Source organism: Numenius arquata, chromosome 6 (assembly GCF_964106895.1).
Source record: "Numenius arquata chromosome 6, bNumArq3.hap1.1, whole genome shotgun sequence".
Classification (NCBI taxonomy): domain Eukaryota; kingdom Metazoa; phylum Chordata; class Aves; order Charadriiformes; family Scolopacidae; genus Numenius; species Numenius arquata.
In genome coordinates this window covers 55,473,854-55,490,133 of record NC_133581.1, presented here as the reverse complement: position 1 = coordinate 55,490,133, position 16,280 = coordinate 55,473,854, and the positions used below count along the sequence as shown (strand labels likewise).

Below are 16,280 nucleotides of genomic sequence, written 5' to 3'. Positions count from 1 at the left end.
ACCAACTGCATTCCAAACTTCGCTTCACGGTTTTGTATATTGCATTGGTTTGTACTGCTCAAGAACTGAAAATACTGTCAAAAAAAATAGAAACCACTTTAGTAAACACAAACCACTTCAGCAGCTGACGACTGCTCCCCCACAAGCTGGTGATAGGCAAAGACTCATTCTTTTGTTACACGTGAAATACTAAGATCCAACTTAACTGATCCTTTTACAAACTAATGCTATGGATAAAATGCAGTGCTGTAGGTAAATGACATACCTGAAGATTTTTCAGCATTGAATACACATAGCACCAATCATGCAGAAGATACTTCTACATTATAAACTAAGTTACAGCATACTCTACATTTTATTAGCACAAGAGCATAATTACCTATATGAGCTATTCAGTCAGCAGTGTTAGCTGCCACTTTCTCAAAGAACCGTCTGACAGGTGAACACACTTATTTTAATTACTGCATTTAATTTTTATCTAAGCAACAGAGATGGGTGTCCATTTATAACCCAAGCACTCTGCAGTATATTAAAATAAATTCATAATAAACCCTCTTGCCTTAAGGTTAGGATGAAAGATCTTGCTATATTTGCCAAGATGTATGCTGGATTTCAAGGTTCATCTGATCTACCCAGTTTCTGAAGTGTGCCTGTAGATTCCACCCTTTTGAGACCAACACAGTAAACTGAAATATTAAAACAAATGCTATATGAAATTAAGATCAGATTGTAGCAGAGTTGGGGCAAGATGCTCTGTCAGAAACAGCTGTGTTCAGTACCAGCACAGAATTCCATCCAGTGTGTATTAGAAGCTACCTCTGTAACAAAAGAACTGTTTAATTGGCAGCCTGATATGAAGATTATCTTCAGTACATGAGACAGCTTGATATCTGCATACCTGTGTGCTTTTAGTCACTTCATTCTTTATGTATAGGGAAAGAACAATGAAATTCTGGAGAACAAAGTTTTGTACAAACCTGAGAACAGCACATCCACCTTCTAAAAATGCTCCAAGAAAACTTGAGCAGCAACAGCACATTTCAGATACTGAATTATTCTTATAATATCTATGCTACACATGAGTTACAAGTCATTAGAAACCAAACTAAGGAAATCTTATTACACACTGATAAAAGGACAGTTATGAAAGAACTGAAGAAACAGGCCATTCCCTTATTTATAACCACTTAAATTTTATTTTACAGTATATTTGTGACATTTTATGTTCCTATAACCAAAGATCAGGGTTGCTTACAAATATAATGGCTGCCATTTGATGTAAACAATTAAAAAGTGTCTCTAAATATTAAAATTTTACATCATGATTTTGTTTTATTAAATTGAATTACTCTTTGTGCCATCAGGTATTAGTGGAGAGGAACTAATTTAAGCAAAAATAGTTTTCAGAAACTAGATGTAGAAACTGAGAAGCCTGAATAAGATTTCAGAAGACCACTCCCCCCATCACTGTAAAAAGGAAGAAAGCAAACTCTTTTACTGAAGTTGCAACGAAGGGTCAACCAAGTCCATTTTTATTAAGGCTTCTTTACATGTTATTGAATCCCATCATGCCTTTCATATTCCCAGCAGCACCTTGTTGAAATTGTCTCATCATTGACTGCAATCCTGCCATGCCACCTGCAGAAAATAAGTGAGAACACTGATGTGTTAATTAACTCTGAAGCACAGCTATCTTGCTTCTGAGACTTCATTACAGCACACACGCTATTTCAGTAATATACAAATGCAAAAGCCCAAGACTGTCAAGCCAGGTTTAAATGACTATCGAAAATGGACAACTGAGCGAGTAATTACAGAAAGGTCTGCAAAACACTAGGCTTAAAGTAGGTTTTAACATAACGTGTGCATTAATATCTAGACAAAAGAAAAAATGACCATTATCGGTTAGTAAGCTCCCAGTATGGAGTCTTTATTTTAAGCTGCTCGTCAAATTTAATTATTTCAGGCAAAGCTTAGAAGAAAAGATGGAAAGTTTAGGAATAGATTAGCTTTACCACAGTCATGCCCCAAGCTGCTGCTTTGCTGTTTCAGACACCACTCCGATTGTTCATTTTGAGAGCTGAATCCAAATGAAGTGACTAGATTTTGCGCTTACCAGTGCTTAGCATTCATAACATATGGACTAAACTTTCTGATTCTTGTTAGAAAACCTAGAAATATTTAGTACTGATATATATGCACACATTCTGCGATCACCTTCCCCACTTCTATATTTCAAATGCTCCACTGTAATTACTAGCCCTCTCCTGAAGCTGTAAAAAGCCAACACATACCCATATGATGAAGAACTCTTGGATCCATCATCTTTGCCATCTGTTGGTTCAGTTTGGCCAGCTGAGATGGGTTTACATTCTTTGACATATCACCGCCTTAAAAAAAAAAAAAAAAGAAAGAAAGAAGCATTCATAAGAAAGTGGATTAATACATGGGGCTAAAAATAAAATACATCAGAATTTAACCTCCTAATTCTAGATTCAAATCCATTCAAGTCTATGATCAGAAGTTACTACATCATCCACTTAAAGGTATTTTAAGAATCAACAGTCCCTGTGCCCCTCATAACAGACTGAAGTCTCAGTAGCAATAAAGTCTATGCTCTTACCAGTCACAGAAAAGAGCTTTCAAACATAATGAAAGGAGTGAGCTACCACTCACTGTCTCCTCTCCCAACACCTAATTGACGGCTTCATATTTCCACTGTGTTCACACATCAAGTGACCTCCACACTGAGTTAATAAATGTGGTTTTCATTTTTTTTTGTTTTTATTACCTTTGAAAAGCCCTTTGATGCCTCCCATCTTTTTCACCATCTGTGCAAATTTAGTGTACTGGGTCAAAAGCTCCTGAACATCTCTGGTAGAAACACCTGAACCTCTTGCTACTCTTTGGATTCTTCCTGGCTGCTTACTGAAAACTTTGGCACCGTCTGTACTGTCAAGTTCTGCAATTACAGTGTAAGAAAGAAAAATCCATTCAGTTACTGACATTAAAATCTGTTACAGCTGGTAGCAAACTTACTCTCATGATTGCTGAGTAGTTTTGAGCCAGATAATATAAACCTACTTTTAGAAGTGACAATGCAGAATTTTACATAAATAATTGAAATACAATGTTCTAGGGAATAGTACTAAAAGCTATTACGTTCCCATGTTAATCACCACAACAGAAAAAGTCACCTGAATAAATTATGCTCTCAATATACTTAGTCATAAGGCACATTAATAGGTTTAGCACAAGGGTAAGAGCAAAATTCTCCTGCAAGAGTTATGAGTGGATTAGAAACAGCACACCTTGAATTCGAGACACCAGGCTATGTCACCAAGTAAATTTGAGGGTAAGTAAGAAGAAAGACAGCAATGACAGATTAAAGATGAATGTAGCTTTTTAATTTGCAAGTATAGCGTTAATAATTTAAGAAGCACAGTTACAGTATGAAAAATAAAAATACATTCATTTCCAATAGAATGCTTCAAAAAACCCACACCTATTCTACACAAGACAGAGCAGCAACAAGCAATTGTCAAGGTGTCTCTAAGTTTTTAGACTTATTCAGAAACTTTGAGACACATAGATACTCTTTCCCATTTCTAAGAATGATAAATGCTCCTTATTATTTTCTGCCACTGTAGATGCTGTCTTATGTCTAACTTGTTTCCAAGAAGATCCCTGTAAATTAAGTTTCTTCAACAATGGAGGTAAAAAATAGTGAGTGAAGTTTGTTTTACCTTGGTCATTCATACTGTCCATTATGGTCATCAGTTTCTTTAGCCTTGCCATCGACTCCTGTTCATTACCTTTACTCATGAAGTCAGTTCCAAAACCAGGGATCATACCCTTGTTTTAAAAATGGAAAACAAGAACTGTGTCAATTAAAGTCAGCTTTGCCTATTCTAGGCAGCCAGAAATACAAACAGCAAGTTTTAGTTCAGTACTTATGTACTGCAGTAGGCAAATCATTTCACTTCTTTGAAAAACATAAAGCACAGATTCTAACACCAGTTTCAATGAAGAGTTTTAAGTTTACAGCAGAAGTTTGTCAAATATAGATGAAAACCTGAAAAAAAAAAAAAAGATTTTTGGGATAACTTACCAAGATCTGACTGAATGGTCCCATTTTCATGATGTTTTGGAATTGTTCATACATATCTCTTAATGTAAATTGACCTGACGTACAAAAAAAAAAAAAAAGATTAGCAAAAGTCACCATTCCTCACTATGCACATGAAAAAAGTTACTTGTCTCTACACATAACACAAAATAAGTCAGTGGTCTACATCTCTGAGAGAACCTGCTATGATTAGGTCATGGTAATGCACCCACTATTCGGGCATTGGGAAAAACTTACCATGTTTGAGCTTTTCTATGAGCGCTTCATTATCATCCAACTTTAACTCATTTACTTTATCTATTAATCCTTCAATATCACCCATACCTGGAAAAACAAACAAACAAACAACCCAGCTCTGAAGTTAGCATAAAAAAAAAAATACACTTTGACTTTCTATTATCTAATTCAAAGTGTCTTTTAAGTACAGCTGTACACAGTACATACCAAGAAGTTTGCTGATGAAAGGCTGCGTTTTAAAGGGTTCAAAGTCATCTATGTGTTCGCCAGTTCCAATGAAAATAATAGGACTCTTCGTGGCAGCAACTCTGCAATAAAATATGTTTTATTAAACAGCCTCTCAAAAAGTACCCATCTTCTGTACCACCTAACAACATAATCAGCTAGGCATCATCAACTCAGTGCATCCTCTCTGAGGATGCATCCTCCTCAAACTATTTAAGCCAAACCATGCAGTGTTTAGGACGGGCAGCTAGGGGTAGCTGACAAGATGTTTCTCTAATTAGTACTTTGTAAAATACAAACTCTGCTTTGAAAAATCATCAACAGAAATAGAGGTTGCTTATTTTCATTGCTGAATTTAAGAAACTTGAGGGGAAAAAAAGAAAAATACGTCATCTCCTTTTTATCCTAATACTGGGAGGTCAGATGAGACAGGCATTTATTAATTTTCCTGCAACTACTTCTACAACAGACAGCAATCTTATTTTTAAGGCAGGAAAAAAAGCTTAGAAAAATCAGAACATTTATGTCTTTCTCCAATCAACTGGTCAATCACTAGCTTTTAGATGAACTCAGCTTCCAGTCTACAGAAAGTATAGAACAAACACAGCAGACAATGTGTAACAAGCACATAACAACTGGAACAAGCTCTTTGGTGTTTTCACGTTGCTCTTAAGTGTAGTTTTCCATAAATAACAGCAAAACATATGGCAGTTTAAGAACTCTATCACTTAAGATCAAAGTCAGACAGTGATTCAGTACATTGGTGTCAGTTAACTTTTTAACAAATCATTTCAGCTCCATACAAGCTGCATCACTGAAACAGGGCTGGAGATTAGTCTGACGTGCCATCATATAATGCTGGAGATAAAACGTAACATTTTCTAGTCAACAGAGTCTGTCAAGATACAGCACATGGGAAGTTGAAAGAGAATGGAATCTGGGAAAGTATGACGGCAGACTAATTTTTTACCAAATTGCTGGATACTGGCAATCCAGAAGTTTGATCTGCATCACAGTTTTAAAGCCATTAGATAGGACTAGCTAGATTTTTCCCCTTTTGGAAAAATTCTTGGGCATTAAAAGAGAAGCAACACTTCTCAAGTAAACCATATCTATTAAGTCCAAATTTATATTCTTGCTAAAAACTGATATGCAAGATGCAATAAATGTAACTGTTTGATGCTGTTTTCAGAAGACAGAAGTCTGACATGTGACAATATACACTACTGTATTGGAAGTGTATCATAATACCCGATTCTGACTGACGTTAAATATCCATGAGTGATTCTATCCACCAGAAGTAGGGTAAGAACATAACTGACTTAAATCTCAGATTCTGTGCAGTGCGACAGTGACACTTTCACAGGACAGGTTTCTGTGAGACACTAACACATTCCATGGTTGTCCATGCATGGCCAGATGCTGGACACTGTTATGACAGTACTTACGCGCTAAGGGCTCCACCTCCTTTTGCATGTCCATCCAGCTTAGTAACAATAACGGAAGCTACATCTACTTTGTCTTTGAAAGCTTTAGCTTGAGCTTCACAAGCTTGGCCAATGGAAGCATCCATCACATAAACAATGTTATCTGGTTGCTAGGAGAAATGAGAGACACACAAAATAATAATTTCCTGCTTTCTTAAACAGTGTTCGTGCATTATGTTCAGTAGCAGAAATTACTGCAATATCAGCATGTAAGGGCTGTGACGTTTAAAACAAAAGGGCAACTATTTTATTAACAGTATTGCCTAAGGACCATGTGAAAAATCTGATGCTGTATTACTATGTGAAACACTTATCTACGACATCAAATATTAACATTTGATAGGTTTACAGCTATTGCTTGTTTTGAATGATTTTAGCCACTATCTGAGCCAACAGGCTAATTAGTATCTACAAGCAATTAATGGCTAACAAGATGTTCCATTTGGTTTTACATAAAGAACTTTAAGACATCCATTCCTCTAAAAACAACTTAGCCAGTCACAGGAGTTGTGTGGGAAGTGTCACGTTGTCACACAAGACCACAGGATCAAACAAACAGCCAGACTTTTAAAACCCATACAAGAAACACCAGCTTCATTTACATATCAAAACTGTTTAAAATTATCCAATCATCTGCTGTTTCAGGGCAATTATTCGTGACAAATCATAGAAAATTTATTACGCATAGCTCCAGGAAACCAGATCAGACTGGTTCTTTTATCTAGTTTCTCAATGCAAAGATCCTGAAAAGGAAAAGTTAAAGCAGGAGCGGTAGTCTAATTATGTGCAAGCATCCTTGAATTACACAGACAAGAATTAAAACTGACACAGAAGTACCATGCACTGATCATCCAGCCCTTGTTTATTCACATCCATTTGCAATTTCCAATATAATCTAGGAGTTAAAGCACTGATGCATTCCAGAGGAGCGAAATCCACATAGAACATTAGGAGACAAATATAAACGAATTGTAGTCAAGTTACTGTAACAGAAGTTATTGTATTTCTTGAAACTACTCACTATGGCATTAGCAACTTGTAACATCTCTTCAAACAAAGAGTCTTCCTGTTTGTGACGTCCACTTGTATCAACAATGATTATTTCAAAGTTTTCGTTCTTAAATTTCTCAACACCTTCTGAGGCAATAATTACAGGATCCATTTCTGTGTAACTGATCACAAAGAAAAACATCTATATATACCATTCTTTGTTCCCAAATAAACGAATTCAAACTTCATCACTTGACTGTAAACCTATATGGATTGCAAGAGGGACTTTCTCTTATGTAAAGCAAAAATTGATTGAAAATATGCCTTCCTAAGCCATTTGCCCTTAGAGTCCTTTGTGTTTCAGCTCACTGAGTAGTCTCACCTGCTGAAGACTGCACTAAGTTCTACTAACCCTTCTCTGAAGTAAGATTTAAGTAAGTACCTAGACCGTATACCTACAGTGAAGCTTAGGGGAAAATTATTTACAGCTTTATAAAAGCTATTTTAGGTCCACTGCTGAACCTATCCAGCAGTGATACCTGTATCCTTCGATCTGTAAAGATACTTCCTGGAAATCTGAATGTGTCTGGTAAAGGCCTAGAAACTGCTATACGCTGAGAGAACATTCTAGGGAGTTATCCCTGGATGCCTAATCTCTTCTTACACTATCCCTCTACCTGCTACTACTAGCAGACAGTATACTGAACTAGGTGGGATTTTCATCTGTTCACAGCAAATCTTATAATTAAATTTATGTAATTAGGCAACACTGAATGAGGCTTAGTGTGAGATGTTCAATAAAGAACATTGTTGGGAGCTGAACTGCTCTCCAAACTGATTCCGAAAGATGCTTACCTCCCATAAAACGGAATTCTTGCTTTTGTGGCATTCTGCTTTAACTGGTCAAAAGCACCTGTAAGACAGGTATAGTCAAGGGACTATTTAAAAAAAATAATCTGTAAGTACTAGAGATAAAGAACCACATTGTTGAAGACTCTTACCTGCTCTGTATGTATCTGCACATATTAAACACGTCTTCCAACCTTTCCTCTGATAGAAGTAAGCTAACTGTGAAAAGAAATCAAAAACAAGCAGTTAGACAAAAATCCCACTAGAAAGCATGGCATTTAACAGCTTATAAGTCACTGGAGTACATACAGAGTACACAAAGTCAAGCCAGCCTTTCTATAACTGAGACCACTTAATAACACTGTACAAGTATCAAATGTTAGCATCTCTGTTACTTAGAAAAGCATGTTATACAAATCATTATTAATGGCAAGATGAAAACAGCTGCTTGACTCTGCTTATTATTTCCGTTTCCTGAGCTAGAAATGACTACAAAGAATTCCAGAGAATTCCAGTTCCCATTTTACTAACTCCTGGATACTGCTCACTGTTAATACTGCAGACAGGACTAGCTTTTAGAAACTAATATGTACCAGTTACTTTAGAAAGCAGGAAGTACTTCAGTATTAAGTACTGTAATGGCTACAGCTTGTACAGCTCTTTGTTTCATTTGTACTTCCAGAGGAACGAAGCTATTTCCATTGCAAGGACATGTTTTAAAGTGATGGACAGATTCATTAATTTCTTGTAACAGCTTCACTGGTACAAGGTACACTCACAGAACATTTGATTGACCATGCACAAACTTCCAAAATATAGTTTGCCTACAGAAGCATGAGGAAAGTCTTATGAAAGAAGAGAAGTGATATATTTGGTATAGCCTATGTGTGAATCTCAGAAGCAGATGATTAAAAAAAGTAACAAAGGTGCATCAGTCTTTTTCCACAGAATAATTTTTCCTCCCAACAATCATCATAAATAGGTTAAGCACTGATTCAGAGCTTGCTGCTTTTTTTTTGCCTTAAAAATACAAATCCTAATTTCCTCAATGAATTCGGGGCCGGAAGAGGTTTCACACCACCCACTCGCAACTGAGATCTAACACAGAGGCCAACTTCCACTGGTTCCCTTAAATAGACAATGGAATGAGATAGGTTCCATTCACAGTTCTAGTCTTAAACCCAGAAAGCAAGGAATAGAAAGAAGCTTTGTTATCCATATATAGTATTGTTCCATCAAGTTTGATTTAAAAAAATGTCTTGAAGGAAGTCCTATAAGCCATGAATTGCCACAAAAGCAGAAACCCCTCTGCAATAATACCTCTATATTGTAATCAGTTAGTACCTTCCTACTAACAGAAGCAGCATAGATCACAAGCAAATCCTGCCAAAGGAGTCCAATGACCACCCACACACCAAGAAAAAAAAAAAAACCTGCCAAAACACACAAACAGATCCAGCACAAGTTACCTTTGAACAGGTCGTTGTTTTACCACTCCCTTGCAAACCAACAAACATTATAATATTCTGTTTTCCTTTGGTAGGTGTCCATGCTTTGACTCCAGGATCTACAAGCTAAAGAACAAAGTAAAATATATTACACAACTGAATTTCAGAAGCACATAACAGTCAGCATCCCAGTCATGATAGGTGCCTGGTTTCATATTCAATGGAACAAATCAATTTTTGCCTGTTCTAATCAAAATTTGTCTTAGATGCTTGCTGATTTACAGTGAACAGCAACAGCCTGTGCAAGATATCTACAGTATGTAGTGTTATGCATAATAATTCTGTAGCAGTAACTGTTAATTTCTTTCTAATGCCAAGCACCAAAGTCAGAGTGGCCTGTATATATGGCACAAGTACAACACCCAACACAGAAACATCACCTCTACCCCCCCCCATCACTACTCAAGAAGGACATCTTCTGGTGAGAATCCCACAGTACAGAAGACTTTTTAGGGTTACTGCCTCACTTCTTGAACTAGTACAAGGTACATGCATTCCAGAGAGCCATCATATGAGTGGGCACAGACTGCAGAAGAACAAAAGACTATACAAGAGGACAGACTTCTGATACCCTGGTGCTGATTTGACCAAGCAGGCAGATTAAAGAGAAATGTTGCCATGAACTGCTGGGTTGTTACTTAACACTTTTTCAAAGACTTGTAAATACTTTAAACAAATCTCCATTAGGGTAGCAAAGACGTCTTTTTGGGACAACTAAAGACAGTCCACAAGCAAATAATAGTACTTCACCCTTATTTTGTCTTTACATTTCAATTAAAGAGTAAGAATAGCTGAACTTAAAAGCTTAAATTGAAGTTAGCCAGAGAGATGCCCAGGAAAGTTTCAATCAAATTACTGTTGTAATAGTAGGAAGCCTTACAACAGAAAACATAACTGCAGGTACCACACAGTAACCTTAAAGCTTGGCTTGCTACTGCACTGCTTCCACAGCCCAGGTTGTACAAGAAAAGTCATGTTACAGACAATTTTGAAGTCCTACCTTAACCAGTTCCTTAAAGACAGCATGCTGAATCATTTTTCTTTTGTTAAGGCCAGATGCCATTTCTTCAAGATCAATTGCAGACCTGGGTTTAGGAAAACCACGAAACACTAACATAACTTATATCATCACTTTAATCTAGTAATAACAAAGTCTTTACAATTGGAACAGCACTCTGATTTGCCTTGAGTTTTCAGGCGTTTAACAAGAGACATGCATTGGAGACATTACTTTTGTGTACGGGACAAAAACAGGTTTCTAAAATACTTGCATCTTTCAGACTTGTATCTACTTGAATTACATATCTGAAAATAGCCAAGGTAACAGTACTGGTCATATACACAGATCTATTTATATCCAGCACAGACCATGTGAAAATGAGCTGTCTAGGAAGTAACAAAGAACTTGTTTATTATGCCACTCAACTGATGACAGCAACAGTTTTTTGGAACAAGACTCTAACAGCAATAACTGGCTAAACTTGATGAAGATTCTTTTGATGGAGCTGGCTAGACATTTAGTTCAAACCGTATTTTGCTGTTAAAGGTAAACTGGGTATGTCTAAGAAAACCATATAAAGTTAGAAGTTCGTTATTCTTCTGTAACCTCAAATGACAGCTTTTACAAACATTACAAGTTAAATGCTATTTGATTATTTCACTTACTTGACATTTTCTCTGAGTTGCTTCACAAGTTTAATATTAACATCAGCTTCCAGTAATGCTGTACATACTTCTTTTAACATAGCATTTAAAACCTTTGGAGTACAAGAGAAAAATGGTTTTACAATACACAGTAGGTCAGTATTAGTTCAAAATAAGAATGTGAAAAAGTATTTATGATATAACCGAGGTTTTTAGAAATTAAATATATGCAGACCTATCATTATATTGACTACCATAAAAAGTTTATGCATTTGTTCCTATGTAAATGCAATTTAAATTTGAAAGGGTAATACTGGAGAAAAAGGGTCCTCAATTTGTAATATGCACACTGTAACAAAGCAGCACAGAACGCCTCCTGTTGCATTAAGGACAACAGCAGCTCCTATGGCAGCAAGGCTTCCTGAACTTCCCTATGGGTAACTCCTTAGGGACAACTGTAACAGAAAGCCACAAAAGAATCTCTTAAAACAACACAACCTCTGTAAATAAAAGCATTCTTTAAATGCAAGACAGACACACTGGTACTTGCATCCTCAGCAGACACTGGACTGCTGCTCCGGGTTATGCCTTTTAGGCAAACAGATGCCTCAGTGAGGAACCCAGTTTAGTAGTTCTAAATTTTTTTGAAAAGTAACACCTGCCTAAATGGCCTCATTTTCACAGCTTGAGCTCTTGCAGGAGGAAAGTTCCTACTGCTGAAAAAAATTGATGTGGCTATATCTGATTCAGTTAAGGATTTGTTGTCTCCCAGCTGAAGATTTGTTAACACCTTTCCTCTATACGCAAGTTCCAACCCTACAGCCCTCTATAAACTTACTTTTTATTTACTTTAAGCCATCTGTCTGCCTACCTGAAAAGAGTTTCTAGCAATTTATTTACTCAGAGGCACTTTTAAACCATCACATCAGTTAGTTTTCCATCTTGCTTTTCAGTCCATGTAACAGCAAACACTTATTTATAGTTTCAAACTCCTAATTAAAAAAAGAGAAACTATACCAAGTCAAACAGCTTCCATAACTACACGCTGTATTGGCTTGAATATAAAGGCAGCAAACACAACATAATCCTCACATTTCAGACAGCAGAGTTTACACTATTTGTGAAAGCTATTTGTTCTTCCACACTTCAGCTTCTAGCAGTCTTGTACACATCTCTGTAGTCTAGCTGCACATATAAATCAGAGCACTCTATGTAGTCTCACAGCCTACCTTCCACCCAGACTTACACACATATTGCCTCCTCCAGCATCACCTCCTGAGAACAGCCCCCAAGCTCAAGGACCCTTTGACCGTGGGACCCACTATGCCTGAAGCGATTATGTATGTCTAAATCTGGTTCTAAGTTTTGGCAGTACTATTGGGGTTAAAGCCTCTAGCTAGAAATTTTACTTGAAGGAAGAAAAGAGCCTCAGGATAACATCAACCTACTTCAAGCTTCTCATTAGCCTTTGAAAACTCTTCTCAGAGCTTCGCTTTCTAAATGTTAGTTCCGTCACATATGCATACTACATACCTCTTCATTGATAATCGTAGCATTGCTCAGCGAGCGTAACGCTGAGGTTATTTTTCTTCCAAGATCTGCTAGAACCATTTTGGTGGCTTCAAGTGCAACTCAGAAGAATCTGGAAAACAATTAAAAATTAAATTGAAAACTAGTTGAAGCTATGCTTTTGCAAATTAATTACTCCAGTACCTTTTGGGTTAAGAAACCTGCATTGCATTCCAGACAGTGCAGAAATTTTACTTTTCTAGAGTTATTTTTAGGAAATACTGGCCTGAAGTTAATTTTAGGCTACCCTGATGCCCTACTTAAAAATAGAGATACCACCCTGTGATTAGGAAGCATTTCACTGTCTGGAATATTTTTGCATTGAATTCACCATGAAAAGCCAGTCCAGACAGACTTCCAGAAAGATTGCTAACCGCTTTTTATCTTCTTACCAGCAATATGCTACGTGACAGGATAAAATAAAGCAGAATAGCCCAGAAGCTCTACATCCTTCAAAGACAGTATGATCAGCAGCAAAATATTTCCTAGCAGAACTGAACATTATTTACTGGTTCTATTTTACCTATCGTACACTAAATCAAACTGAATTTCCCATTTTGGTAACCCTACAAACATATTTGCATTTTAATATGCAGAATTCACATTGTATTTTTGAACAGCTTTATTAGAAAGCCAGACTACTTTTGTTCACTACAGACACAAGTCCTACATATAAGCCTAACGCATACTGTAACTTATAGTTAGGAAACCATAAGAAGTTCATTTCCAAAGGTTATGCATAGTCTCATCAACACGCTAAACCACTCCACCTTCTATACAAGGCAGCAAGATATTCAGGAGAACACATGGCAGCAACAGCAATTTAAAATTCTGAAAAATGGCAAAACAAAGTTTGTTGAAAGAGCAAAAAAGCTGCAACACCATAGTTACTGATGGAGCACTTTAGACATTTCTTGTTCATCTTCCAATTTCACTCTTGGTTTCTCATACCCAACTGATAGTACTCCCTTGCTGACAGGCAAATTCAGAATCTCATATCTGAGTTCCTCCTTTCAGAACTGAAAGCAAGCTTCCAAATAATGAGAGCCTCTGTAATCAAAGTAGCTGAAAGTTTTCAAGATTTTTGGGACTTTCTCCCTTCCCCCCTCAAGTGAGTAGAGAAAAAAACCAGACAAGAAAGGCCGGTCCAATTAGGGAAATGAAGAATACATCATTAGTTACATTCTTATTTTATTTTAGAGAGAGGGCTCAAACCTAGGTAAGACAAAAAGAATCTCATTATCTATACACACTGATATTTTGGGGCACAAGCCCCAAAAAACAAAGCTTACAATGATATATGCGAAAGTACATAACAAGTCACCAATGTAAGCCAACCTCCTGACTGCTTTGCCTAAGTGAGAGTTAATATTGTCACAAAGTTGGCAGGTTAAAAAAAGAAAACAAACAAACAAACAACTGCCAGTCTAACTCCTCTGATACGGAGGCCACAACGTAGAAGAAAGTCTCCAGCAGTTTCAAAAAAACATAGGATAAATAAATTCAGTCTGAATACAGGCTTCAGGTGTAGCAAATGATGCAAATAAATATATTTACACACTTTAGATTTAATGTACATTGTATGTACAGCAATTCCAAAGTGACATACATTACCATGCCACCTCAATATTTCATAAAAAAAAATTAGTCTCTGCTTCCTAAGGAACTCTGCCTGTAAAATATTTGCAGATCAGTCCACTAACAGATACACATGTCCATCTTCTTACTTTGCTGGAAAAGGACTTCTACATGACATCTGATTCAAGATTAGTTTCCAGAGTTCTACAGATCTCCAAGTACAAAAGTTAACTATGTCCAAACAAACTAATGTTTCCACTGCAGAGCTCCAAAAGCTTCTTTCAACAGCCTTACAATAAGAATAATACCCATACTATGCTAAGTGGGTAAGTTTTAAGCGTTTTAATATCAAATGCTTTCTGTAGCACATTAACGATTTATAAGCCATCAGAATTACTAAGGGATGCCAAGTACAGAAATTAATATAACTTTTCACATACAGTCCTTCCAAGTTGTGAGCCACACTACAGACAAAAAGACACATACGCTGTCTTTGCAGGTAGCCAACTTGGGTTGGCAGGTAGCCAGAAGGGCATTAGCAGTCACTGCAGTGCAGAATGCTCTATTCAGAGCATCTGTAGTTCTGGAAGATCTTTCTAGCTTTGATACAGCGCTCCACAAACACATTGAACAGGTTTCAATCTGGCAGGGCACCACAGTAAACAAGCCAGGCTGTATCAAGCAGGCCTTGTGCTGAGCAAGGCCATGAGGTTCAGCAGCAGCCTAGGCACCTCCGCATTGAGTTCCCAGGTCATCATTCTACTGCAGAGTCCCAAGACCTCTTCACTTGCTGCTAAAAAACAGGCATTTCAGGAATAAAGGGGCGGCAGAAGTAGTGGGGTTTTTATTAAGCCATAGCAAAACAGCAGGGAAACAACTTGGAAAAGACAGGCTGCCTACCCATCTGGTACGAATCACTAACCAAAATACATCTATCTAAACTAACAGCGCTCTTTAACGCACAGAATTTTAAAAGATAACAGCTTTAACAGATAACAGTTGTTTCAACAACTGTTTTAGAATATAACAGCTGTTTCAAAAATAGCAAGCAAAAGGGATACTTACTTAAAGTCTGTACAATAAAGTTAGACTAAATACATACACACATGGGTTAATATCTACTAAAAGTGTAATACTATAACAGGGGGGAAAAAAGGCTGATTCATAGGTGGAAAAAGCTTCAGCTATCGCAGCGACACTCAAGCCTGACTTAATAGTTTCCACCTTCTAAAATTATCTGACAGAGAGACAGGAAGGTACTCCCAGGGCAGCAGCAGGTACCAGCTATCCTGCTTACGGCCCAACGCCCTCGCTTTCGAAGAAAAGTTAGAAACCGGTAAAGGCACAGCCTCAAGTACGTGCCCGGCCCCTGCCTTTCCCCCGGCTGGGCGACTGACAGCGGAGTCGGGGCTCCACTTCTTCAAGGCCAGGGAGGCACAGGCCAAGCAGGCGTTCAGCAGACCGGAGGCTCCACGCCCGGGCTACCGGAGAGCAGACACGCCACCCGTTCCCTGGGGCCGACAGGGCCCGGTGCTCGCCCTCCCCGCCGCGGCAGAGCCGAGGGCCCCCGCCTCGCCCCGAGAAACCGCCGCCGGTCGTCGGTCCCGCTTCGCGTCAGCAGCGGCGGCGGCCCGAGCACTCACCGGGAGCGCGGCGCGGGGCCTGCGGGCGGACCCCAGGCCAGGCGAGGCCGCCCGGCGCTCCACAGCCGCCACCAGCAACCGCCAGACACCACCGGCCGCCGCTGCCCGCCGACCAGGGAAACGTCACCACTCGCCCTTACCCTACGGCTCGCTTCCGCTTCCGGGGGGCGCGCGCTCGCCCCCTACCTCCTTAAGGCGGTCGCGGGAGAGAAAACGGCCCGCCTGCGCCCGGCGGAGCCCCGCAGCACCGCCAGGAACTACCCCCGCGCCAGCTTAAGGGGCGGGCGGCGCGGCCGCGGGCGGGGCAAGGGCAGGGCCTCCCCACGGGCGTGGGCGCCGAGCGGGGAGGCGGGCCCGGCTGCCGGGGTGGGGAAACGGGGGAGGGCCCGCCGCCCGCGCATGCGCAGAGAGGGCCGTTTAA

At 38.8% G+C, this 16,280-nt stretch overlaps 1 protein-coding gene across 3 annotated transcripts; it reads right to left on the bottom strand.

The window, feature by feature from the left end:
* Positions 1 to 1,170: 1,170 nt before the first annotated feature.
* On the bottom strand, positions 1,171 to 16,118 carry SRP54 (signal recognition particle 54). Of its 3 annotated transcripts, none has more exons than XM_074149433.1 (16): positions 16,000 to 16,118; positions 12,603 to 12,711; positions 11,091 to 11,182; positions 10,426 to 10,510; positions 9,387 to 9,491; positions 8,070 to 8,136; positions 7,924 to 7,981; positions 7,100 to 7,250; positions 6,040 to 6,188; positions 4,574 to 4,674; positions 4,367 to 4,453; positions 4,112 to 4,185; positions 3,747 to 3,855; positions 2,792 to 2,962; positions 2,295 to 2,390; positions 1,171 to 1,638 (listed from the first exon to the last, which is right to left on the bottom strand). In XM_074149433.1, exons 2-16 carry the CDS (start codon positions 12,678 to 12,680, stop codon positions 1,547 to 1,549), a joined length of 1,515 nt encoding a protein of 504 aa, XP_074005534.1. In that variant the 5' UTR covers positions 12,681 to 12,711; positions 16,000 to 16,118; the 3' UTR covers positions 1,171 to 1,546. The 3 variants fall into 3 exon arrangements, with proteins under 3 accessions (XP_074005534.1, XP_074005533.1, XP_074005535.1); XM_074149432.1 differs by having other exon boundaries at positions 15,860 to 16,018; XM_074149434.1 differs by lacking the exons at positions 11,091 to 11,182; positions 16,000 to 16,118 and having other exon boundaries at positions 12,603 to 12,625.
* Between the last annotated feature and the right edge of the window lie 162 nt (positions 16,119 to 16,280).

Bases quoted from the DNA above. Each gene is read 5' to 3' on its own strand.
- SRP54 (XM_074149433.1), bottom strand. From the start codon at position 12,680: ATGGTTCTAGCAGATCTTGGAAGAAAAATAACCTCAGCGTTACGCTCG. The intron at 6,189-7,099 runs GTGAGTAGTTTC...CATTTCTCCTAG, and splicing joins TACAAGTTGCTAATGCCATA to CAACCAGATAACATTGTTTA. The intron at 3,856-4,111 runs GTAAGTTATCCC...TTTTAAAACAAG, and splicing joins GACCATTCAGTCAGATCTTG to GGTATGATCCCTGGTTTTGG.